General features: G+C 42.7%; 1 protein-coding gene across 1 annotated transcript in view; it reads left to right on the top strand.

Moving 5' to 3' along the window:
• vegfc (vascular endothelial growth factor c) overlaps window positions 1–25360 on the top strand; it is an 89506-nt gene that overhangs the window by 55513 nt on the left and 8633 nt on the right. Inside the window, exons 5-6 of the mRNA XM_034222665.1 lie at window positions 3140–3282; window positions 12073–12397. Coding sequence (XP_034078556.1) covers window positions 3140–3282; window positions 12073–12397 — 468 coding nt within the window. The remainder of the gene's footprint in view (window positions 1–3139; window positions 3283–12072; window positions 12398–25360) is intronic.

The raw sequence follows: 25360 nt of genomic DNA, 5'->3' as shown, positions 1-25360 counted from the left end.
GGTTATTCTACGCAGACGCAAACAACAAACTAGACTTTTGAAACTAGAGGAAGATAAGGAGGACTTTTACAAAAAAGTAATAGAGATTGTTGTCCAGAAGGATAGCATAGACTTCATCTTCAAGTCAAGGTAAGACCACAATTGTAATGAAAATGGGATCTTACTAAGAGAGACCTCTGTTGAGTTTGTCGATACCTACAAATATATTGGCTTTTGGTTGGACAGTAATCTGAACTTCAAACACCATATTGAAGTTCTAACAAAGAAATTGAAATTCACTCTTGGCTTCCTTTACAGACTTAAATGTTGTTTTTCAACTTCATCCCGTAAAAGGTTGGTCTCTGGCTTATTCCTGTCCCAGCTGGACTACGGTGATACCATCTATAGATGTGCCTGTCCCACTGTTTTGGCCAAACTTGACCCACTCTACCATGCTGCACTGCGTTATATATCAAATGCACCCTATATGACTCATCATTGCAAACTGTATAGCCTAACTGGATGGTCCTCACTTACTATGCGTAGGATGCAGCATTGGTTTTTATTAATGTATAAAGCCATTTTAGGAAAGCTTCCACTGTACATATGTGCCAGATTTGCTCCAGTTTGTGACTCTTACAACCTCAGATCCAGTGCCTGGATACGGGTCCAGGTTCCTGCTGTGCGGACTGAGGCTAGGAAAAGGAGTCTTTTTTATTATGGTCCTTGGTCTTGGAATGACCTTCAATCAAACCTAAAACTGAGGGCACTTGTCCCTATAGCATGTTTTAAATTGAAGTTGTCTGAGGTCCTTACCACTAGCTGCTCTTGTAGTAATAAGTAGTGCACCTTTCTTACTGTCCTAATGTGCACAATGTAGTGACTGCTTTTTTGTCTTTTGTTTTCTTAGTTATGTTCTCTGTATTTTATATGTTTGTGTTATGTGTTATGTGTAACGTTGCTGCCTTCTTGGCCAGGTCAGCATTGCAAATGAGATTCTATCTCAATGCTTTTATCTGGTTAAATAAAGGTTAAATAAATAAAAAATAAGAGCATGGCGCCAGTTGTTGTAGCCAGTTGTGGTGAAGGCATCTGACTTACTTGAACCGAAATGTCTACATGCATAGCAGAAGATGGCATCTTTTTTACAGGAATATTCCAGCCAATCTCTGTTTTGAAACCATGAGCTGCAAAATGAGCGCCTTACCCCACTGTACAGGCGAGTTGGGTACTTTTTTGGGCAGGCTCTGTTTTGCTGAGGTCCTCTGGCACTTGCGGGCCGCCGAGGGGTGTTTGGGGCAACGAAGACGGCTGCGGCTGCTCTGCCTCCGTGGGCGAGCCTCGGGCATTAGTGTCCACGACAGTGGCCGCGGGTAACGTAATGTCCCCATGATCTGAACTGTTGTTGCCTGCAGTAGATGCAGTGTTACTGCTGGCGATAAGGGCTGGTTGTTTTAACCATTTTCTGATGTCCATCACTGACTGCTGTGTAAGCACCTTGCAGATGACGAAAGCGCAGCGGCACAGGTCACGCACACCTGACATAATAACGTTACTTACCGTTTAAATTGACCAAATAAATGCAGCAGACAATGTTATTTAACCACAATTACAATTTATTTTATTTCAACTAAATTCTTCTTCTTATTATTACTACTATGTCATATTTTTCACTTTTTCTTTTTTCACTTTTCATTTTTCAAATGAGGGTGCATAACGACTCAACTGAGGGTGCAATGCACCCTTATGCACCCCCGTAGAACCGGGCCTGTCACAGTAGAGGCAAAACATACTAATATCAACCTTAATATTAGCGTAATCGGGCCCCTTTAATGTCTTGTAACACTCTCACTGACACACTCCCAGGCTCCCCTCTCTCTACTCTTTCTCCAAACAAACAAAACTCCCCTTCCAAACAGTTCCCTCTCCCACCTGAGGGCATTGTGGGAGGCGACAAGTTAACCAGGGAAGAGAGGGACACACTGCATCAGAGAATATAAATCATACATTCCCTTAGATTTAAGTCTTTTTAGCTCAACACTGGAGGTTGTTGTTGACTCTCCACTCAATTAGTGTTACTGCTTAATGGGCTCCATCATTACCCAGGACCTCAAGTGAGCAGAACATCAGCCCCCCCATCCAAAAAGCACACCAGAAATACTTCTTTCCGTGAAGGTTAAGTCTCTCCATGACATCGCTGCAGGCCGGAAAGATTGTCCATCCATCCATCTTCTCCCGCTTATCCGTGGTCGGGTCGCGGGGGTAGCAGTTCCAGCAGAGAGCCGCAAACTTTCTTTTCCCTGGCCACATCAACCAGCTCTGACTGGGGGATCCCAAGGCGCTCCCAGGCCAGCGAAGAGATATAATCCCTCCACCTGGTCCTAGGTCTACCCCTTGGTCTCTTCCCAGCTGGACGTGCCTGGAACACCTCCCTAGGGAGGCTCCCAGGTGGCATCCTAACTAGGTGCCCGAACCACCTCAACTGGCTCCTTTCGACGCGAAGGAGGAGCGGCTCAACTCCGAGTCCCTCCCGGATGACCGAACTTCTCACCTTATCCCTAAGGGAGACACCAGCCACCCTGCGGAGAAAACCCATCTCGGCCGCTTGTATCCGCGATCTCGTTCTTTCGGTCATGACCCATCCTTCATAACCATAGGTGAGGGTAGGAACGAAAATGGCCCGGTAGACAGAGAGCTTTGCCTTCTGGCTCAGCTCCCTTTTCGTCACAACGGTGCGGTAAAGCGACTGCAGTACCGCTCCCGCTGCTCCGATTCTCCGGCCCATCTCACGCTCCATTGTTCCCTCACTCGAGAACAAGACCCCGAGATACTTGAACTCCTTCACTTGGGGTAAGGACTCATTCCCTACTTGGAGTGGACAGTCCATCGGTTTCCTGCTGAGAACCATGAAAGATTGTGGCTAACTAAAATAACATTTGCTCAAATGTTTTCAATTCTTGGAAATAAAGCAATTTCAGAATCAAAAAGTACATATTTATTAATTGACTAGCTATTGGTTGAGGGACTGCACAAAATAGTCCAAATATGTATGATGTGTGATTTTCAATACATTCAGTCAGGAAACCAGCTCTGGAATATTCAGGGTTAACAAACAAAACTGTGTCTATTTTGAATCTCCCTCTCTCTGTCTCTGTTGAAGGTGTCCAGCAGCTAATAGGACTTGTCCTCCTGGTCAGTCTTGGAGCAGCAGGCATTGTCGGTGTTTAGGCGGGACCTCCAGTATGCACCACTACCCCCCGCCTCCACCGCTGCCTCCTCCAAGGCCCTCCCAACAGCATCTTGGTGAGTGTTTGAACACAAGCAGATTTATTAAGCTTTTTTTACAGAACTTTGTAGAGGAAATTAAGTTTGCTTAATTTTTCTGCATTAGAAAAAAATACAGTAAGAAAGTCCAACAGTAGGACTAATGGAAGGGAAATGACCCTCGTCTGCCAACAATATCCAGGCTGTAGTAATAAGCAGAGCTGTTGGAAGCTGTGTGTGTGGTCATGTAAATGCCTCTTTATTTTTGTGAGCCCTAAATAGATGTAGTTAATGATGCAGACAGGAACATAGCATTAACTGTGGAAACACTATGATGAAATATGCATTCCTTAAATCCAGCTCTCATGTGGGATTTTTTTACCCAGCATTTTCTTTTGAAATTACATATTTTACATGTGGTAAAGTGAATTTTCATCATCAACTGAAATTGAGGTTGAGGTACACATGGTGAGAAAGGGAAAGGTCACTGGTAATTTCTGTCTTTCCTCAAAATGGGAGGGTTTTGGCTAGGGATCGACCGATATGGCTTTTTCAAGGCCGATACCGATACCGATTATTAGTAATCAAGGAGATCGATATTTGGAACCGATATACATTTGCAGTAAAATCAGAAAATCTTGGTGTCAAAATGTAGAATAACACAAACTCCAACACAACTCAACACAACTTCTTTGAAATGAATTTAAGCATATATTATGTTTAATTAACTTTTAAACATCTTACAACTGGTTTCCTCTCTGTGCCCTTTTCTTTAGTGCAGTCATCTGCAATGAGTTAGAGAGAGACAAGAAGTGGGGCTGCAGGCTGACATGCTTAACTAACAATAATGCTTAATTTATTATATCAAAACAATGCCTGTCTATCTAGTATAACATCTCAGTAAGCTGCTAGCAACTGTAAAACACTAGTGCTAGCTAATGTTTTGCAAACTATTAAAAGTGAGGCTATTACAGTAGACCTAACGTTAGTCTAGCCTCACTTCTAATATGTTGCTAAACATTTGCTAGATACATGTTGGCTAGCTAATGAGCTTCACATATCAACCTGAAAAACTGCGAGGCTCCACTCGCAGCCCCCCCCCCCCCCCCCCCCGCACCACAGTTACTCCGCTGCGAGACGCTGCACACACCCCCAACTCTGACTGACTTCCCGCGTCCCTGTGTAACTGGGAAACTGATAGAATTGTATGGGCATAGATATGTCTCATAGTTATTTGTGTAAAATAATCAAATGCCTGATCGAAAGTTGTAAATGTTAAAGAGATATTCACAGATCTTTTTTTTATTTGTAAAAATATTTAGCGTATTTGCAGATCCGTTTTACACTTGCACATTTATTTGTGAGTTTGCAATTCTTTTAAATGCATTTGTGGATGGTGTTTTACATTTACAAATCACATATTTACACAAATAATTATTTATTTATTTATTAATTATGAGACATATCTATGCCCATAGAATTGGATCATAAGATCGTGGTGTTTTTGCAACTTCAGCATAGGGGATAGGGATGTTTATTGAACTTCGGTTTAACACATGTATGGCTCTGCCGCTCAGCGCTGCTGCTTGCTTCAGTCTGTGTCTGCGTTCTTTCGCACCTGCCTGTAATCTCAGAAGGTCCTGCCTCTCTGGCTGGCTCTTCAGTAATAGCCTATCAGATAGCACTGTGGGCGGGACATTGCTCGTGTACACAGATACCTCATTCACACCAACGGTGTTTCAGGGCCGGTTCGGAGCTGGAGCTTGAAAAGCACCGGGTTTTCCTCTTCACACCGCAGCGGAGCAGCCTCTTAGCTCCGGAATCCGGTTCGTTTCAAGCACCAAAAAATTGTCCGGCCAGAGCAAAAGCACCGCATACATCACGCTTACGTCGAGGCGGGGGCAGAGGCAGATCAACTCCTGAACAACAACAAAAAGCCCGCGTTTTATCCAGTTTGTACAACGATGGAGAAACTTAACAAGAGTTTCAGAGTTTCAGTGTTTCTGCCATAGACTGTATATATAAAGGTTACTGCTCATGGTGAAGCAACGTGTCTGCGTGTTAAGGTGGAACCTCAGCATTCACGTTGATCACCTCTCATTATAAATCTTTACTTCACGTGTTCATTTGAGAACAGCTATTACATACCTGGGTGAAGGTTACAGTTAATTTAAATGAAAGATACAACGTTACTCCACACTCATGGTTCAGTCCACCTTAAGAAATAAGACCGACCTCGGAAGCAGTTGTGTTTTAAAAAAACCTTTATTGACACGAGTACATTTTTTTATAAGAATATAACTAAACCACAGAAATGACTCCGGAAAAGTTGCAGATAGAGCCATAAGAAATGAATGCAACTGATTTCATCCACGCGGTTTGGCTTTATGAAGCAGACACGCAAACGGTTACGTCATGACGCAAACCATGACGCAACGACGCATTACCAGTCGGACTCTGGGCGGTGTGAAAAGAGCCAGAGCTAAACCGAAGAACTGGTTCTGAACCTGAAAAGCTCTAGCACGGAGCTTGAACCGGAGTTGCGTTGGTGTGAATGAGGTAAGGGTGGTGACTGCAGCCAGAGAAACGGCCGCATCAGAGCCAAAGTTTTATCGGCAATTTGATTTAAAAAAAAGGCCGATACCGATAATCGGTCAAATGCAGATTATCGGTCGACCCCTGGTTTTGGCCAGACATTTTACACAATTCAGTTGTTGCAAGGAAAATTGTTGCTCTCCAACAGCTGCCTTTGTTCTTTATGCAGGTAAATGATCTAAAGGAAAAAGTGTCTGTTGCAACCAATTTAACTTGGAACAAGCGTACTACGAGCAAACCGCACAGAAATATTCTGAATCCAGTAAGTCCATTTTAACCCGAGGCATTTGAACATAATACATTACATTACATTACATTGAATTTAGCTGACGCTTTTATCCAAAGCGACTTACAATAAGTGTATTCGACCAAGAAGACACAACCTTGAAGAAAACAGAATCATATAAGTACATCAGGTTTCATAGAGCAAAAACATTTCAAGTGCTACTCAACTGGCTTTAGATAAGCCAGTCCTTTATTAGTATATAAGTGCTCTGTTAGTAATTCTATCGCTCGAAGTGGAGTCGAAAGAGATGAGTTTTCAGTCTGCGCCGGAAGATGTGTAAGCTTTCTGCTGTCCTGATGTCAATGGGGAGCTCATTCCACCATCTTGGAGCCAGGATAGCAAACCCACGTGTTTTTGCTGATGGGAACTTGGGTCCCCCTCGCAGCGAGGGTGCAGCGAGTCGTTTGGTTGATGCAGAGCGTAGTGCACGCGCTGGGGTGTACAGTTTAACCATGTCCTGGATGTAGGAAGGGCCAGATCCATTCGCAGCATGGTAAGCAAGTACCAGTGTCTTGAAGTGGATTCTAGCAGTTACTGGAAGCCAGTGAAGGGAGCGGAGGAGCGGAGTGGTGTGGGAACATTTAGGAAGGTTGAAGACCAGACGAGCCGCTGCATTCTGGGTGAGCTGCAGAGGTCGGATGGCACATGCAGGTAGACCAGCCAGGAGGGAGTTGCAGTAGTCTAGGCGTGAGATGACGAGAGCCTGGACCAGAACCTGCGTCGCTTTCTGGGTCAGCTGGGGATGTATCTTCCTGATGTTGTAAAGCGTGTATCTGCAGCAGCGGGTTGTAGCAGCGATGTTTGCAGTGAAGGACAGTTTGTTATCTAGGGTCACACCCAGATTCCTTGCAGTCTGAGTCGGGGAAACAACTGAGGTGCCGATGTTGATTGTTAGTTCAAGAGTGGGACAATCTTTTCCCGGAAGGAAAAGCAGTTCAGTCTTGTCAAGGTTGAGCTTGAGGTGGTGAGCAGACATCCACTGAGAGATGTCTGCTAGACAAGCAGAGATGCGTGCGACGACCTGGGTCTCTGAGCGGGGAAAGGACAGAATTAATTGGGTGGTCAGCGTAGCATATACAATTGCTGATCACCACTCTCCTTGATTTTTAAATGGTTTAGTCACATTTGTTACACCTATGGTGTTCCTTGTCCAAATTGACAGCCATAGCAAATGCATTGGTAACCCAAATTACGTTCATCCATCATTGAGTACACACCCACACATGTTCATTTCCAATACATTGTCAGTTTCTATTCTTTGTGTATTCATTTAAGTCATTCATGTAAACCAGTGTTCTGAGACATTGTTTACAGCTTAAAAGGATGTTAAATAAAATGTGGTGATTATTAATGGTTCTTGTAAGAGCAAATATTTGACCGGAAACACCAAGGGGGAGAAATGGACATGACAGAGTAAGTTCAGTATTTTCCAAAACAGAGGATCAGTGTAGCTGCAGTGAGCTCACTCTTACCAAACACTGAGAGGAACGCACTGTTAGGAGAGCCATCTTTTCTGTTGGTCTTTGTGACAGGAGAATGTTCATGTGTTCACCCGCCAGGATTTATGGTCGCAATGTGTGTGTGTGTGTGTGTGTGTGTGTGTGTGTGTGTGTGTGTGTGTGTGTGTGTGTGAGTGTGTGAGAGAGTTCCTGAGTGTGTGTGTATCTGTGTGTATATGTGTGTTTGAGAGGGCCAGTTCCTGAGTGTGTGTTTGGTTATGATACAACTCTGGATTCTGTGTAAACAGATGGAGAACAGCAGAATGTGGAGACTACAGAGGAGCAGATTCCACAGCTACTCACTCATATAAACACACACTTATTCTTGGAAAAACACACACTTACATGGTATGTATTACAGGGCCATTACAAAGTATCTGGGAGAGATATCAGCATGAAGGACACTTGCTGCATTGACAAATCAACAGCAAGCATGCTCTCTGGGATTTTGCCCTCTTTATGCCCCTTTGGTCGATCATACTGCTGGGGCACCCTGATATTTGTATTTTGAGCAATTCATTTAAAGGTCCCCTATTATACTCTTTTTCATCAATATATTATAGGACTCATATATATATAAAACATGTCTCTGAAGTGGTTGGCTCGAAATGCCCAAACAATCCTGCATTGTAGCATCCCATAAACCCCTCTGTTTCAGCCCTGTTTCAAAAGTACTGATTCTCTGTCTTTTACTTTAGATGAAAATAAGGAGCCACTCCCCACGCCCATCTCAGAGATATTTGGTTAAAATAAACACAATAGGCGCTTTCACACCGGAGTACTTTTCCCAGGAATAGTTCCGATAGTTCCTGGGATTTTGCGTTCACACCAAAAAGATCTGGAACTAGAACTTAGTTCTCTGGAACCTTTTCACCCCTTTTCAGTCCCTGCTAGAGAGGTGGTACTTTCCTGGAGAGGAAATGGTTCCAATTTCTGATTGGCTGGGCGAATTGCAAACCACGCCCCGTAAAACTCCGAAAAGTTTTGTGAAGCCGCCATTTTATTTGCTTGCATTAGCATTATTAGCATTAGCCCAGCGCACGCAATAAAACGTGGGAGCGGTGGAGTGATGAGGAGGTGTCAGCGCTTATGGCGATTTACCCGGTACTTCGGGACTTCAGGTGGCAGTATACACCGTGAAGGTGTTTGCGGCCTGCCAGTAAACCCAAAGCAGAAGAAGAAGAAGTGACATCAGCGGCTTCATTTGCCTAATCCTCCCTCAGGGACTTATTCCGGTGTGAACGCAATCTACTAGATAGTTCAGGATTTAAATAAAGACCTCCGGGGAACTAAGTTCCGGGAACTATTCCTGGGAAAAGTACTTGGTGTGAAAGCACCTAATGGTGCTCTAGGAGGAGGTGCAGGTGATAAGGTGTGGGGTGGGGGGGGGGGGGTTGTTACCTTGGTTGGTGATTGGTGATTGGCTAAAGGTAACACAAGCCAAGCAATCTTTATGACATCATATAGTGGGCAAAATCTGATCACCTCATCATCGACAGGTTTTTCTATAAATGGCTCAGGACAAAAAGAGAGCAAATCTTGTTTCCTGAAATGTTTACACATGTTTATGTATAAAAGACATGAAAAAGTGGGTTTTGCATAATAGGTGACCTTTAAGGCATGCATTTTGGAAGAAGTAATTAAGGGAAAAATAAATGATTAACTCAAGGTAGATTTATCAAAGTGTTCATAGCCTTTACACCAGGCATGGGCTATATACGGCCCGTTGGGCTTTTGAATCCGGCCCGCCGAATATTGGTACAAAATTGTCCAAATTATAGTAAAGACCACATTCATTTTGCCTTTTTCCTGCAATACCCGGCATTTCAGTTGATCCCACTAGATGGCGCACTATAGACACAATTGACCTTTGCTGGAGTCGGCAACCCGGCAAGATCTAAGAACCAAATACGTCACGCTTACATTGGAGGAGGTCGAGATTAACCTGAGCAATAACAGTTAATGGCGAGTACAGCAAATACAAGTTGTAACAAGCAGTAGCGCTGAGCAAAGTGACTAGAACGTGACCACACACTTATTAAAAACACTTATATAAAGTCAGGCAACACTAACCAGGCTTAGTGTGATTCTGTTTATTTTTACCTTACTTTAATAACCATCCGTTCACTGTTATTGACCATTGTGGAGAGCAGGCAGACATTTTCCTGATGTTTTGTATTATTGCAGCGATCGGATGGAATCAATACATGGGCTACATGTGGCCATCACAAGTAAAATCATAACGAAAACTACGGCGGTAAAATATGCGTATCGAAAACGGCTTATGCCACAATATCATAGCAACAAGTAGTCAAGATAGTCTGATTAGCTTCGGTTGCTATGCTAACATCACCTGTAGAATGCCAGAGAAACTTTCAGAACAGCGTTGTGATGCCAAACAGCTTTCAGACTAAAACACATTCACTGATGGGGATGGGGGATATTTATCAGCTGCTTGTGTGACAGTCGGACAGTGAATACTTTACTGCCGTGAGTTAACAGTAGAATAAACGAGCAGCACTGCAGCGGTCGGTAAATGCAGCTGAAACACATTAATAAACAATGCACCACAGCACTCTGGAGAAAAGTATAAGGATGGAGAAGTCGTTGACGATGACGCAATAATTCACCTTTGAACCTAATTCACCTTTGAACCTGCATCTGTAACAATGAGTGGACCAAAGCAAATAAAAGTCGACATTGAGTGCAGAGTGTTTAATGAGGAGTGGACAGCTAAATATTTTTTCACCGATCTACTACTGGCCCGGCCCGTCTGACACATTTTAAACTCATAGTGGCCCCCGAGCAAAAAAGTTTGCCCACCCCTGCTCTACACACTAGAGGCTTTTTATCATGCGATCAGTTTGCAGGTCAGTATCTTTTTCAGACTGTTGTGTTACACATATTCTCACACAGAATGCAACTTTGTACAGTATTCTTTTTCGAAACACAGCATTATTTTTCGAAACAAAGTATTTTTTTGGAGCTTTCCCACTGCAAATATAGGCGTCAACCAATCAGGGTTACTTAGAGGCTCCATAATCCAAAACTTTAAAAACGTTATCACTTTTTTCAACCTTGACAAAGGGAGTGAATACCAGATGCATTCCTTCCTGCTTGCCCCATTATAAATAAAAGCCCTACAAAAATACACTGAGTAACTGCAGGACTCAAATCCACTCAATAAAATAGCCTAGAATATTTTAGGCTTTACAACAGTTTACCTCAGGAATGCTCTGGATCAATATAATCCTGTGAGCATCTATTGGTACATTTGAATGAACTGAAGCATACACAACGGCTAGTAATGTAAATGTTGCAAATGCGCATATTTATGCAAATATTTTACAGGAGTATCTTGCATTTTCATGGAAAAAATGGTGTGTAGAGGCTTTAAATTGTGTAGTGAAGAAGTCCCCAGCAGTTCCACTGAAGCTCATTGCATTGATTTAGTTGTAAACATCTGTTAGCACATGCTGCTACGCTGGAGTAGTCACAGCTTGCATTTTGACAGCTATAAACTGTGTCTTTGTTATCAGTGTTTGTTCTGCAGACACACAGAGCAAGTGTGTGTGTGTGTGTGTGTGTGTGTGTGTGTGTGTGTGTGTGTGTGTGTGTGTGTGTGTGTGTGTGTGTGTGTGTGTGTGTGTGTTTTGAGCAGTCCGAACATCCCTTTGCCGGACCATCTGTTACTCTCTCTGTCAGCTGGAAGACGATTTCCAGTATTAAAAGAGAACATCTGTATTATCCCAGAGAAAGGAGAGAACATCTCAAATTAGAGTTTCATGAAACAGCTGTCACACACAGTGTATAGTTATGTTTTAAATAGTGAACATTTACAACAGACTGAGGTCTAGCAACTAAACTACCAATATGTTTGGTTGCTATGGTGCTAAGTTGTCTTGAATGTGGGTTTGGGTATTTGGTTAAAATGTAAAAAAACAAGATGCTAAGTTTGGTTCTATATTCCTTAAAATAAAACAATATCTAAGACAGTACCATAGTACATATCAGACACATAACACTTTCTGTACTCACATGTTACACATTTAACAATGATACTAATATACAGTTGTTTATGTGGAACTACGATGTGGAACCCTACTGTACGTTTAAATGGAAGGCAACATTAAATAGTACAGTGTGAATATTCTGCTTTAGGTAAATCCACATTTGTTTCTCTATGTGCAATTACTATTGTAAAGTGTTTCATCCTGAACAGTACACATAAAAGTCATTTTTTAAAGCCATAATCAAAAGATAGAACTGACAATTACTATAATTGCATTTTCAAATGTAACCTGTTTATTATATTTACTTCTGTTGTTTGTAATCTGATTGCTTTAACCTGATTACATGTTATCTGTCACAACCCACCCCTGCTAACACTGTAAATCAATGCATCCAGGCATGTAAGATTAACCCCCATCTGTGTGTCTACCTCTGCAGACATACTCTCAGCAGATGTGTGTGGTAAGGATAAGGAGCTGGACGTGGAGACCTGTCAGTGTGTGTGTCGGCGCGGGGATAAGGCTCCAGACTGCAGCCCTAACCGGCACTTTGACAGGAACACCTGCCGGTGTGTGTGCAGCGTGCCACCCTCTCCCTCCTGCCCGCAGAACCACGTCTTCCAGAAGCACACCTGTCAGTGCACCTGCAGCAGGACGTGTCCCCGGCACCAGCCGCTCAACAGAACCAAGTGTTCCTGCGAGTGCAACGAGTCGCCCAACAAGTGTTTCCTCAGAGGAAGGAGGTTTCATCAAAACACATGCAGGTAACGGAGGGTTCAGCTTCATCTGCTGCCACTTCTTACAGGGAGATAAATGGCCCTAAGCCTAAACCTGCTCTCAGGTTGGGTTCGAGATAAGAGATCAACTTGAGGAAAGCACCACCTGCCAACCAATCAGAGCTCAGTGCACAGAGTGCAAAGCTTGACCTCATAATATAGGCTAAGGGAAACAAAGTTGATTGCCAAATGCAGGAAAGAAGGCTGGCAATGCATCGACAAATGTGCAAAATAAAATATCCCTCCCTATCCACAGAAAAATATGACTATTATAACATTTGTGAAAAGCGAGCTTTCTTAAATATCTGCCACAACATAAGTAACCAGAGGAAAGTCATTCAGAGGATTGTGTACAGTGACACCGACCTGTTGCACTTATTATTCATCTCACATCATATATTCACTTATCTGTGTCAGCTTCTTGAGCCGTTTGTGGCCGTGGACCACACCGGAGCTGTGCACTTACATTGCCATTGTATGCAGAAGTGTCATTTTACAGGTTGGATACTTGTATGTATGCAGTGAGAGACAGTGGCGAGCCGTGACTTTTATACCTAGGCCCTCTGACTCCCCCCTAAAAAAAAAGAAGAGTTATTACGTCACAGCGTATACTTCAGCGGAATATCAAAACAACGGCCCGGGGTGCAAAACGCATCAATGACAGCGACTCTACCACACAGAGGGCACCCACAGCCACAAGTAACAATTACAAATGAATGAAATCGGCACGGCGGCCCACATTGAAAATTACTTAGGCCTACCTTTGATGATCAAATCACTTAAAGGTCCCATGTCATGGCCATTTCTACTGATTATAATTCCATTGTTGAGGTCTACTAAAATAGTTTTATATTGTGCAATTTTCCAAACTCACATTGGTTTCTCAGACAGCATCTCTGTATAGTCTGTGTATTCACTCTCTGTCCTAAATGGCTTGTTGGAGCTGCTGCCCCCCTCCCTGTGAGCCCACTGTGCTCTGATTGGTCAGCTCACCCACTCTGTTCTGATGAGTCCACCACCGTTACAGCTGAACATCAGTGATTATGTGTTACAATGGCGTTAGCACCAGAAAATGACACCAGCAATGACAAACAGATGAGAATGCTGCGTGGGGTCTAGGTGCCGTGTTGGGGGTCTGGGTGCCGTGTTGGCGGGACGTCGCAGGGCTCGCTGCTGTGAGGAGCGGACAGTGTGACCCCTAGATTCCACAGGGTCCGTCTGCGCCGTGTTACGGCCGCGGCGTTCACAGCGATCGCGGCCACTCTAGTCAATGGGTGCTATTCCACCAGACGCGCTGCGTTACGGCTTGAAGCGTCCCAGAAGCGTCTCGGCGCAGGGCTCCGCTAAAAAAAGGATGCAAGTCTATTTTCGACGCGAGGCATTGCATAGCGCCGGGCAGGAAGTGGACCGGGTACAGAACAACAACATTTGAAGAAATCTCAAAACTGTCCCATAGATGTCTTCACGGCTGGACTGTTAGCACATGTGAAGTTTGAGCACTTTTTCAACATTTTCATAGGAGTTATAGCGGCATCATGTTTTATGGCGAGGGATGGCATATGGTGAGAACTCAGATTTGGCGTAGAGCTGTTGAGGCATGGACCGGTGATATACAAGTGAAGATTGGGGGACGATTGGACCATGTCGATTGGACTTACAGCGACATCGTGTTTCATGGCGAGTGGTCTGTCGCCATGGCAATGGCATTTGATGACACCCCATAATACGCTTAGATGCGTTGATGGCTGCATTGTTACCAAACCTGTGAAGTTTTGGGCTGTTTGGAGTATTTTCACTGAAGCTATGAGAAAACCGTGTTTCATGGCGAGCATTGTGTTGCCATTAGGGCTGTAACGGTACACGTACCGGTACCGAATAATTTCGGTACGGGTACACGTGTGTACCGAAGTGTACCGAACGAATATAACGTTAAACGTAAAAAATTGAGAACGTGAACAACTTTTTGAATGTAATCACAGGTGCTGCGTCGCAGCATTCAGAGTAATTTGCTCACATTGGGTTCAACGCGTCATAGAGCGACCAAGTCATTTCATTGGATACTATGAGAGCTGGTCACAGGGATGCGTTCAAATTTAGTCAGTAATTTGAGGAACTGTCGAAATGGCAAACGCAGATCAAGTTGAGCTCGAAAATCCTCCAGCATCATTGAAGTCTCCGGTTTGGGAACATTTTGGTTTCGCAGTTACGTACAAGGATGACGGACAAAGACAGGTGGACCGAACCAAAGCTGTTTGTCGGCATTGTTCAACTAAAATTGGTTACGCGGCTGGCAATACATCAAACTTGCACACTCATTTGAAAAGGCATCACCCGAACGTGAATATCACCGGTACCAAAAGAAAAAAGACTGAAGTGCAAACCCAACTCCCACTAGCATGTAAGCCTCCACCACTCGCAACAAGTTCAGACCGAGCCAAAGCTATTACAAATGCTATCTTTATGTTGCCATGTTAGCAAAGTGCTACCTGGCTGTATCTGCTACCTCTGTCCCTAGCGAGAGGGTGTTCTCCACAGCAGGAGACATTGTTAGTGGCAGCAGATCTGCCCTTTCGGCAAGCAATGTGGACAAGTTCATTTTTCTTTAAAAAAACATGAAAATACAATGACAAGCAAGTCCTAATGTCAAACTGGCTGCTTAGGTACTAGTACAGTACAGTTCTAATACAGATTATTTCAGTTAATCGAAATGCTGCACCTTAATGTTTATTTTATTATATTTTGTATTTATTTGAGTGAATACATTATTCACAGTTTAATAATAATTTAAAAAAAACAACAAATATTTTATGTTTTGTGATAATTTTTTCTGCTGTACCGAAAACGTACCGAACCGAACCGTGACCTAAAAACCGAGGTACGTACCGAACCGAAATGTTTGTGAACCGTTACACCCCTAGTTGCTGAAGTTATGAGAAAACCGTGTTTCATGGCGAGCATTGTGTTGCCATGGCAACGGCATTTGAAGAAATCTCAAAACTGTCCCATAGATGTCTTCACGACTGGACTGTTAGCACACAGGTGAAGTTTGAGCACTTTTTGAACATTTTCATAGGAGTTGGGAGGTTACATTACTCTCTCTCTTCTCTTGATCGCCCTCTCTCTCTTCTCTCTCCCTCTTCGTCATATAATGATGACACCCCATAATTGACGTAGAGCTGTTGAGGGCAGGACCATTAACCTCTATCTGAAGTCTGCTGCTCCGAGCATGTCAGTTGGAGTGATGACATCATCGTGTTCCATGACACAGGTGTTTATATTTAAGCTAACGAGGTGTGCAGAGATCACAGGTTTCCATTGTTCTGAATGAGAGATATACTTCTTACATGTGAACGTTTTGTGGAAGAACCGTAACAGATATCTGTGAAATTTCAAAACGTGAAGCATGTCAAGGAAGTTGAGTATCTGAAGTGTAATTTTTATGTACTTTCGGGTTAACAATATGGCCTTTTTGGCAGTTTAACTAAAGGTGTGCGGCTGCTGCCGTGAGGAAATATCTGCCTGAAATTACAATGGGCTTTAATGGAGGCATGTTGAACGTTTTTTTCACTTCATGCCCTCAAGAGGCATTTTGTTTAATTATTTTTTGCTTAATTATTTGTCATTTTTCAAGCTACGAGATGTTTTCCTACGTTTGTCAAGAACAATTATGTCTCAGGAATGTAGGGTTTGGGAATTATGGCAGTTTAAAAAAAATATATGAAGGCAAATTTCAAGATTTTCTACCCTCTAGCTGTGACATCACGCACTCTAGTTACAGCCTGTCCTCCTACAAAAAACGACCATATAGGTCGATTGTTCAGCAGCTAAATACGACCCAGAGTCACGTTTTAAAGTGTAGCACCTCTAGTGGTCGTGTAAGAAACAACATGCTCCTGTCGATTGCAAACGTCCCGGAGGGTCGTTTATTCACAAATAACCCTCTCTGGAAAATCCTAAATGGTAGAATAGTTTGGCCATTAAAATGCTTTTTTATTAGATTTCTAGCTAGAAGTGTATATTGTACTTTTATAATCTACGTCCAGTGGAGGTGTAGGATCTATAGTTTGATAGATATACGAAGATGATTTGAGGTCTCGCCAGGAGAACGTGTACTGTATATGGGGCAGCTTCCATGTAAAGTTAGCGTGGGTGAAAACAGTATTTCCGGTCTCGAAGTTTTCATAATAAAACCAATGATCAAATGATTTAACAGTGATATCTGCAGTACTCATCAACTAAAAAACATCAGTTTATCCTTATTAATTATACGACATTAATTGTTAACTGTTTTCAACCCGTAACTTTTCATGGAAGCTTGCCGCATACCTCAAATCTTCGTAATATCTATCAAACTATAGATCCTACATATCGACTGGACGTGGATTTTAAAAGTACAATATATACTTCTTGCTATAAATCTAATCAAAAAGCGTTTTAATGGCCAAACTATCCTACAATTTAGGATTTTACAGAGAGGGTTATTTGTGAATAAACGACCCTCTGTAACGTTTGCATTCAACGGGAGCACTAGAGGCCGACAACTTTAAAACGTAATTATAGGACGTATTAAGCACTTGAACAAACGACATATTTGGTCGTAATAAGGGCTTGAACAATCGACCCATTTGGTCGTATGAGTTGGAGGACTTGTTGTCTAGTTAATGTTAAAATCTGAAGAAAACCTCTAAAACAAGGTCTGAACAATGTTTAATATCTCTAAAAGTAAGAATCAGATTTAAAAGTTGTTTTACACGAATAATGTCAGATAGATGTGTAACATTTTAAAGTTAGAATGAGGTTTCTCAGTGAAAGTATGAATGAACAGTTAGCAGTTGAAGTCGCATGAAGATTTGTTTGAGTCTGAAGATTTTCTCCATTGACTTCAATGTTAAAAATGTGATGAATTATGGGATGTATCTCTGGAATTATGAAAGTTATGAATGAGAAAAGTAATAGCCTGCGATTCCCGACCGAGCTGAACGTTTTGATGTTTCTGCGATGTTCAATGCGGGAGGAGAAGAGGGCCAAAATCCCGGCGGACTAATAATAATACACTTTTTGTCCGTAAAATAACATATAGTTGGAATGCTGTATCAGCATTCCAACTATATGTTGTGTTCCTCCGGTACTTTTATTTTCTTTGATTTATCCATAGTTCGCTCATCGAGCCGGGGGTCAGGTTATTCGCCTGCAAGAAAAGGCGCTAGTATGGGACCGTAGCAGGATATGACACATATTTTAGTTGACTTTATTTTTTTACGAGTCACCGTATCACCTCAAAATACAAGATACGAAACATTTTCAACCGTGCAACAAAATATAAATAGTCCTACAAATATTTTTTTTTATTTCCTTCTTATTTTTGTCTAAGCTCAAGGGAGCCAGAGTAGAGGGCTTAAAGAGCCGCATACGGGTTGCCGACCCCTGGTCTAGCTAGTAAAAATGCATTGTACATTACTGTGATCATGGCGAGGCATTTCGTAGCTAACATCCTTGCTATATTTCAGTGGTCCATTGGTTGCATCATCCTTAGAGTATAACCCCCCCTCTTCACACACACACACACACACACACACACCCACACACACACACACACACACACACACACACACACACACACACACACACACACACACACACACACACACACGGGCAATGCTAGTAGCTGTGTTATCCAGAGGAAAACACTGGTAGGTAGGTATTGCAGTGAACCGGGTGTGTAATACAAGACCTCAGTGTGCTAATGACTTCTCCTAGCTGTCACTTAACCATTTCCTCTCCCCACACAGAAGGAAACACACACACACACACACATTCATCCCGTCCAGTCTTGCCCCTTTGTGACCTTGTTGGAGAGTGATTTATGAGTATAACACAGCCGTAGGAATCTAGTGTCTGGGAGTGTTTGAAAGAGAACGTGTGTGTCTATTTAAACTCCTCTGTGTATTTCATCATGGGCTCATAGATCTCTTTAAGTAACCATGACTAAATATTCTGTGACACCCGTGCAGCCAGAAAGCAGTGGCAATCCATGCCAGTCCTAGAATCCTTGTGGTGTTGATGAAGTGAGTAAGTGCTCTGTTAGAAAGAACTCCCTCCCTCCAGTTCTTAATGTGTTCTCTGGAATACCATAAATCCACTCCTCATCATTTGATGGAAGGCCTTGACTCTGGGCTTGATTGACCAGATGAGAGCTTTTCAAGGCCAATACTAATGTGTTTAGACAATATGTTATTGGGTTACCAATTCTGATTCACATGACATGTACCGAACAACTTAAAATACAAGTAATCACACTTACTCAATGTTATCCCTGTTCGCTTAACAATTCTCTCAAAAAGGAGTTTAACGCACTGCCTCATGATGTCGAAGAACAATAACTGCATTAGAAGTAAATGTGTAAAAAGGGTCAACATCCTGTTTGGGTGAAAGCTTGGGTGTTTCAGACATGGGCTGTAAACCACGTAGTTCTGAAAGCCTTTGTTTGTGCTGCTATGAAATATAAACCTTAGTCTTAACCTTTGACCTTTAGAACACACAGGAAAGCATTTCGTGTTTGTTTCTACTGAAATCCTGGAGGCTCCTGGGAAACAGAGAATCATAGATGTAGACTATACTTGACAAAATGACTGAATTAAGATAACAATCTTGATTTTCATTCACAGGGGGAAGAAATTACTTTGGATTTAGGTTCAAGTTTGACTACTTTCCAATCAACAAACTGTTGCAATAGATTTTTTTACAATAACTGTGCAATCAGGCCAAGGCCATCATCAGTTAGATGGATCATATGATAGATGTTTTAATCAAAGAGAGTAAAGCGAACTACAGTATTGATCAACAGGTCTTTAATAAATTCAGGCTAAAGACTGATTTTTTATTTTTTTATTTTCTGAAATCCTTTCATGTTAAATGCGGTTTAGGCCAAAGTGTATCCCTACCGACATGAAAAAAAAAGAAAAAAAGAGAACAAAAAGTCGGGATAACGGGTCAGTATCTTGTGCGCACGAGAAACTAACCCGTTATCCCGACTTTTTTTTGTTTTGTTTTTGAGAAAGTTACCGGTGTGCCAAGTAGGAAGTGGAGCGCACAGAAGACAACCATTTCATTGCAGACTGCATGTTTATGTGGGGAAATGACAGTGCATACATTATTTGATATTTGTTTAAGCACAGGATTGGCAAAACAGGAGAGTCTGTAGTCTGCTGTGATCTATGAATTAATGTCTGTGACTCTCAGGCCCCGGCCACACGAGGACGATAACGGTAAAACGCATACGCAATCGCAAAAAAGGCTTCCGTCCACACGCAATAGACACCGGAAAGTTTCTGTCCGTTTCTCAATCGCGAGGATGCTGGCTTGGTAGTCGCGTACTTCCAAGTCACTTCCTTCAGAAACGAAGCCACTGGCCATTTCTCAATCGCGAGGATGCTTGCTTGGTAGCACATGTCTTCCGAGTCACTTCCTTCAGAAGCTAGGCAAGAATCCTTCCTGGCATTCGGAAATCGAAGAGTGGAACAGGCTATCAAGTGTGCAGGTGTGCGTCATATGCAGTGGCGGATTTAGGATTGTAGGAGATCCGGGGCTTAGCCCAGGAGTTGTTGGGGGGGGGAGTGCAGGGGTAAAGTGCTATTTTTTTACAAGTGGGGGGTGGATCGAACATCCTTTAGGGGGGTCGTTGCCTCATTTAGGGGGGTGCGGGGGCATGCTCCCCCGGGAAGATTTTTTTTTAAATATTGAAGTTAAAAGCATCAATCTGGTGCACTTTGAGAGCAACATTAACCCTACCTTAATAATACCTTAAAGGGGACATATCATGCTATATTTTAACAATATATTGTAGGGCCATACCTATATAAAGTATATAAATAGTTTTTTTTTCAAAATATCAAACAGATCCTGCATTTTAGCCATGCCTCATTTCGCTCCATTTGCTCTTTCCAGCCCTGTTTTTGCAGGGGGCTGATTCTGTGAGCTGCACCACGCCCCCCTGCAGGAGAGGGGAGCGTGCTTTGAGATCAGCTGCTGGGCTGCAGCGGGGAGAAGAGGGGGAGAAAAAGAGATCTCCGTCCTCCGTGTTTTATTCTTATATCATTATATAGTCATTATTCATTTGTTTTAAAGCTCAATAAATAACAAAGAAGACCTTTGACCGGCACTTTTCAAATTTTGTCCGGAAGATTTAAAGTTTAACGGACATGTTGACCGGCGAAAAAAAATCGAACTGAAACTCTGCCGCACGGTCCCCTCGTTCCTTGGAAGAGGCGGAGAGGTGGGTGTTTGTCATCTGCTGGTGGACTACCAGAGAGAATTACAGCGACGGAGGGATTGCATTGAATTACAGCAGCGGGAGCAAACGCTTTGCCTCGGGGAGGGAGAAAAGGAGCCACAGCGGAGAATAAACAGAAGGGCAACCATGCGCGGGAAGTCTTCTTCACTGCTTTTGTGGCAGACTACAGCGCAGGGGTAGATATTAAGGGTCGGTGGAATTGTATTATCACTGGCCCCACCATTGTAACCACTGGCCCGGAGCATTCATCCAAAAAAAATCGACTAATAATGAAGAAAATTAACACATTTGTTGCAATAGTAATTTATGCACAAACTACATTACAACTTGTACTACAACATTTGAATCATCAGTTCTTCCTAATTTTCCTCAATTGTTCATATTTGGTTTATTAAAATAATGATATTGTGGTCATTGCTAAATAATGTCTGCTATTATTATGAGTATTATTATTTGTATAATGCGCTTTCTGCCTTCCTGTCATTAGGAGTTAGACATGTAATGGCTATAGATTAGATTAGAACCTTCATTATCCTAAACTGCTGGGACATTTCCCTATAGCCAATACCTTTATATTGTCTACTCTTCACTTACTTGTCAGCATAGGTCGGCATTGATGTGCAGAGCCGACAGAAGATCTTGTTTATAATGGCATCATATTGAGAGGTGCAGCCAGTGACGCATCCTAAAACCAGGAAGTAAGCTGCTGGTTCCCTCCACAGAAAACAATGGGATTTCTCCACAGGGTTTTGGAAACTAGCTGGAAATAAGGTCTGTGGAAAACAAACCTGTTTAATAAATGCACGTTTTGTTCAGCCGGATAATATCCACATGTCTACCCTACTTTTATAATTTTCGAATCTTAAATCTAATCGATAGATTATAAAAGGGTTTTAGGATGCGTCACTGCACCACTAGAAGCCAACTCCATCGATCAAGCTGAAACTTTCTCCCCCTCTTCTTCTCATGCTCCCTGTCACTCTCCTTTAACTCCTGCGGTGACTTTCTTTTATTTGAAGATTGTTTTTTGCCCGGCGCTTGGCCGGTTACCGCTGGTATTAAAAACATTTTTGGCGAATGGTTAGGTGGCGCGATACTCTGTAGTGAAGGAGCGCGCTGCCGCTCACGGGAGCCTGCTCGAGCTGTGCTCCGCAGCAAACAGCTGTTTGCTTTCCACCCAACAACGACAACCGACTCACGAAACGCTATGTTGTAGCGTTAATAAACAAAACAATTTAACTAAATTGCTAGTCCAATACCACAGGACCATTTATTTTTTTAAAGCAATATTTTTAGTGGCCCGAGTGGGCAAGTGGAAAGTACATTATGCTGGCCCGGGGTATCTAAATAGTGCTTCCGGGCCAGCGGGCCATTTATAATGTCGAGCCCTGCTACAGTGCCACTTACAGGCCTGGCATATGTACTACAGCGTCTCCAGCGCAATGGCCGGCCGTGGCCCAACCCCACATTCCCCTGATAGGTGGAGAATTGACCACTAAGCGGAGCACCACTTCTGTGACGTAGAAAATAATTCAAATCTGGATCAGTCTGTATCAGATCCGTTGCAGCCCCGTTTTTAGAGATTTGGGTAGAGAGGAAAAGAGAGAGGGTTGTGTTTTCTGACACTTGGTGAGTTCCCTGGAACACCGGGGACACATATTCATGTATAAAAGACGTACAAAAGTGCATTTTGCATGATAGGTCCCCTTTAAAGCGGACAAAAGGCACTTATTCATTAACACCCTTTAATGAAGCAAACTAATGCCTTAACTCACTCAAATACAGTCGTTTACTTATTTCAGTGAAACGAATGTGCGTAGAGTTTTAAAGGATGCGGATAGTCTCACCTTGATTCTGGGGCATTGCTTAATATCGTTTTATAGATCTATTCTCATCCACCATCTTTGTTTGTGACGTAAAGAGTGTAAGAGTCACGTTTCTGACTGTTGCCTGTCAGTTCCGTTGCTATGGTTCCGTTGTTATTAGGGGTGTAACGGTATCCGTATTCGTCCCGTACCGTCACGGTTCGGACGTCACGGTTCGGCACATGCAGTCACACGACGAATACGCCTTTTTTTTACCAGTGGGAAAAAAGTCTGTCATTCAGGGCAGTATCCACTACACTATTTATAATCCAGGGGGCGGTATTGTGCCTAAAAGCTGTTTGTCAGCCGCCCTTAAACAACAAATGAAGAACAAGAAGAAACACAACAACAAAACCAACAAAATACAAGAAGAAGAACAGTTAGTATGGCGATTTCAGATAACACACAGGAGCTAGAACCCACCTGCTTCTTTTAAATCAGCTGTGTGGGAACATTTCGGGTTCCCTGTAGACTACAATTACGATGGAGTGTGTGAGTGGTGGATCGGACGAGGACGGTGTGTCGGCGTGGTTCCACAGCGGTGCGGTATGCTAATGGCAACACACGCCAAACATACTAAATCATATCAGAAGGCATCACCCAGATTTGCCAATCACCGGAGCCCGGCAAAAGACAACAGCAGTTCAACAGCTGATCCCCGCTGTTTTTAAGAAGCCAATAGACATGAAAGCCGTGAGACCAACATAAATAACAGAAGCTTTTGGCTTATTATTTATGATGTAATATTTTCAAGACATTATTTTTAGTTTTACAGCTTGATGAAACCTTTTTGTTTGACATCAGCTATTATAGATAATATGGCCATCTGAGTGTGTGTGGTACTGTTTGTGGTTTGTTTTTAACTGTTTAATACAGTTAATTATTCAAAATGTCAGAGTTCCTTATTTTTAAACTGAATTGCACTACTGTTCAAAAATAAATAACAACAAACCTGGAATTATGCATTTGGGACTTTTTTTTGCTTTTTCTTGTTGTACCGAACCCGTACCGAACCGTGACCCCCAAACCGAGGTACGAACCGAACCGTGACTTCTGTGAACCGTTACACCCCTAGTTGTTATGGTTCCGTTGTTATGTGTACTGAAACGAGAGCCGGTATAATTCCACGCGCGAAAACAAAATAAAAATTGGAATACGTTATTTTACTGTCTTAAAAGTAGTAGGGTTAACGTTACATCTTAGAATAATTTTTAGTCATGTTCTGTATACATACTAACATATAAGGGTATTGACTTAGTGTGGTTTATCTTTTTGTCGCTGCTTTTAATTGAAACTGAGCTGTTGTGTTCATCAGTAAAGTGGAACTTGTGTGAACTATTCATATCTTAAACTGCACTGTAACTTTTTATTCATGTATTTTTCTTTTAATGTTTCTTTTATTACCTTTTACTGTTTTTAAATGCCTTTGTCTGAATGTCTTTCATTTTTGTAAAGCACCTTGAATTGCCTTGTGTTGAAAGGTGCTATATAAATAAACTTGCCTTGCCTTGCCTTGGTTACTCCATGTTAACTAGCTATAAGATTAACGTTACAGTACATCACTCTTTTTCACTTCTTAGTCAGCCAGAGTGCAGATATCACCATTAGATTCACAAACCTGAAACATCATCCATTTCTTCACTGCTGGTGATGATATTGTTGTCAGCTGCTGATACTGCTGCTGCTGCAGCTTGTGGCGCCTGCTTCGATGAAAATAACTTTCTAATATCCATAACTTTATAAGCTATTACTATTAGCTTAAAACTAGTCAGGCACTAGGAAGGATCACTTCTTCTTCAGGGCAGGGAAGGCTACACAGTACGCAGGCTAATGTCCCGCAGCGGCTGCCTCTCTGGTGGACTCCGGTACTGCACATTACTCCCGAGACATTTTCAACAAAAAAAAAAATATTTAAAAAAAAAATTGTTTTAAGTGAAACATCCGGGGCTTTTCAGAAAACATCCGGGGCTTGAGCCCAGGTAGCCACCCCCTAGCGCCGCCACTGGTCATATGAGAGGCCCCGCCATACATTTTCCGCCACAGATTTGGGGAAATTGGTCCGTGCGCAAAGCATTGTGGGGATTTGAAGGACGCGAAGTCTACCCATGTGCAGTCTCGAAATTACCCCCAAACCAAGGACGCGGCCTCGGTGGAATTCCAAGTATGCTGGAGATACAATAGTCCTTCGGCGGCACTCGATGACGTAGCATCCTTGAAATTTTGGCTTGGAAGCCAGTTTCCTTGCGATTGAGAAACGGCCACTATGCTTCCAAGCCACGGCTTCGGAAAACGGAGAAGAATGAAACAGACTAACAAGTGTGCCACTCTCTCTAACGGTTTCAACATAAACTGTACCGAAAATAAATACCTCACAATGTCTATCTAATTATGAACTTGCTTTACTTTCACGGAACACATTTTTGGTGATAACAAACAAATGTAACAAAGTAACATATTTAGTATCCTTGAAATATTGGCTTGGAAGCCAGTATCCTCGAGATTGAGAAACGGCCTCTGTCCACACGAGACAGCTCCGTTTAGCTCCAACCGCTGGAGAAGCTACAGTACATATGCAGAGCCTGTACGTGGTGCTGTAACTTCCTCCACAAAAGCAGCGAAGAAGCATGGTTGTCATGGTTGCCCTTCTGTTTATTCTCCGCGGTGGGGGCCGAGGGAACCGGGCAGAGTTTTTCGCCAGTCAACGTGTATTCAAGTTTAAATCTTCCGGACAAAATTATAAAAGTGCCGGTCAAAGGTCTTCTTTGTTATTTATTGAGCTTTAAAACAAATGAATAA

The sequence above is a fragment of the Gymnodraco acuticeps genome, unplaced genomic scaffold (genome assembly GCF_902827175.1).
Source record: "Gymnodraco acuticeps unplaced genomic scaffold, fGymAcu1.1, whole genome shotgun sequence".
In the NCBI taxonomy this organism is placed as follows: Eukaryota; Metazoa; Chordata; class Actinopteri; order Perciformes; family Bathydraconidae; genus Gymnodraco; species Gymnodraco acuticeps.
This window is presented reverse-complemented; position numbering and strand designations above follow the sequence as displayed.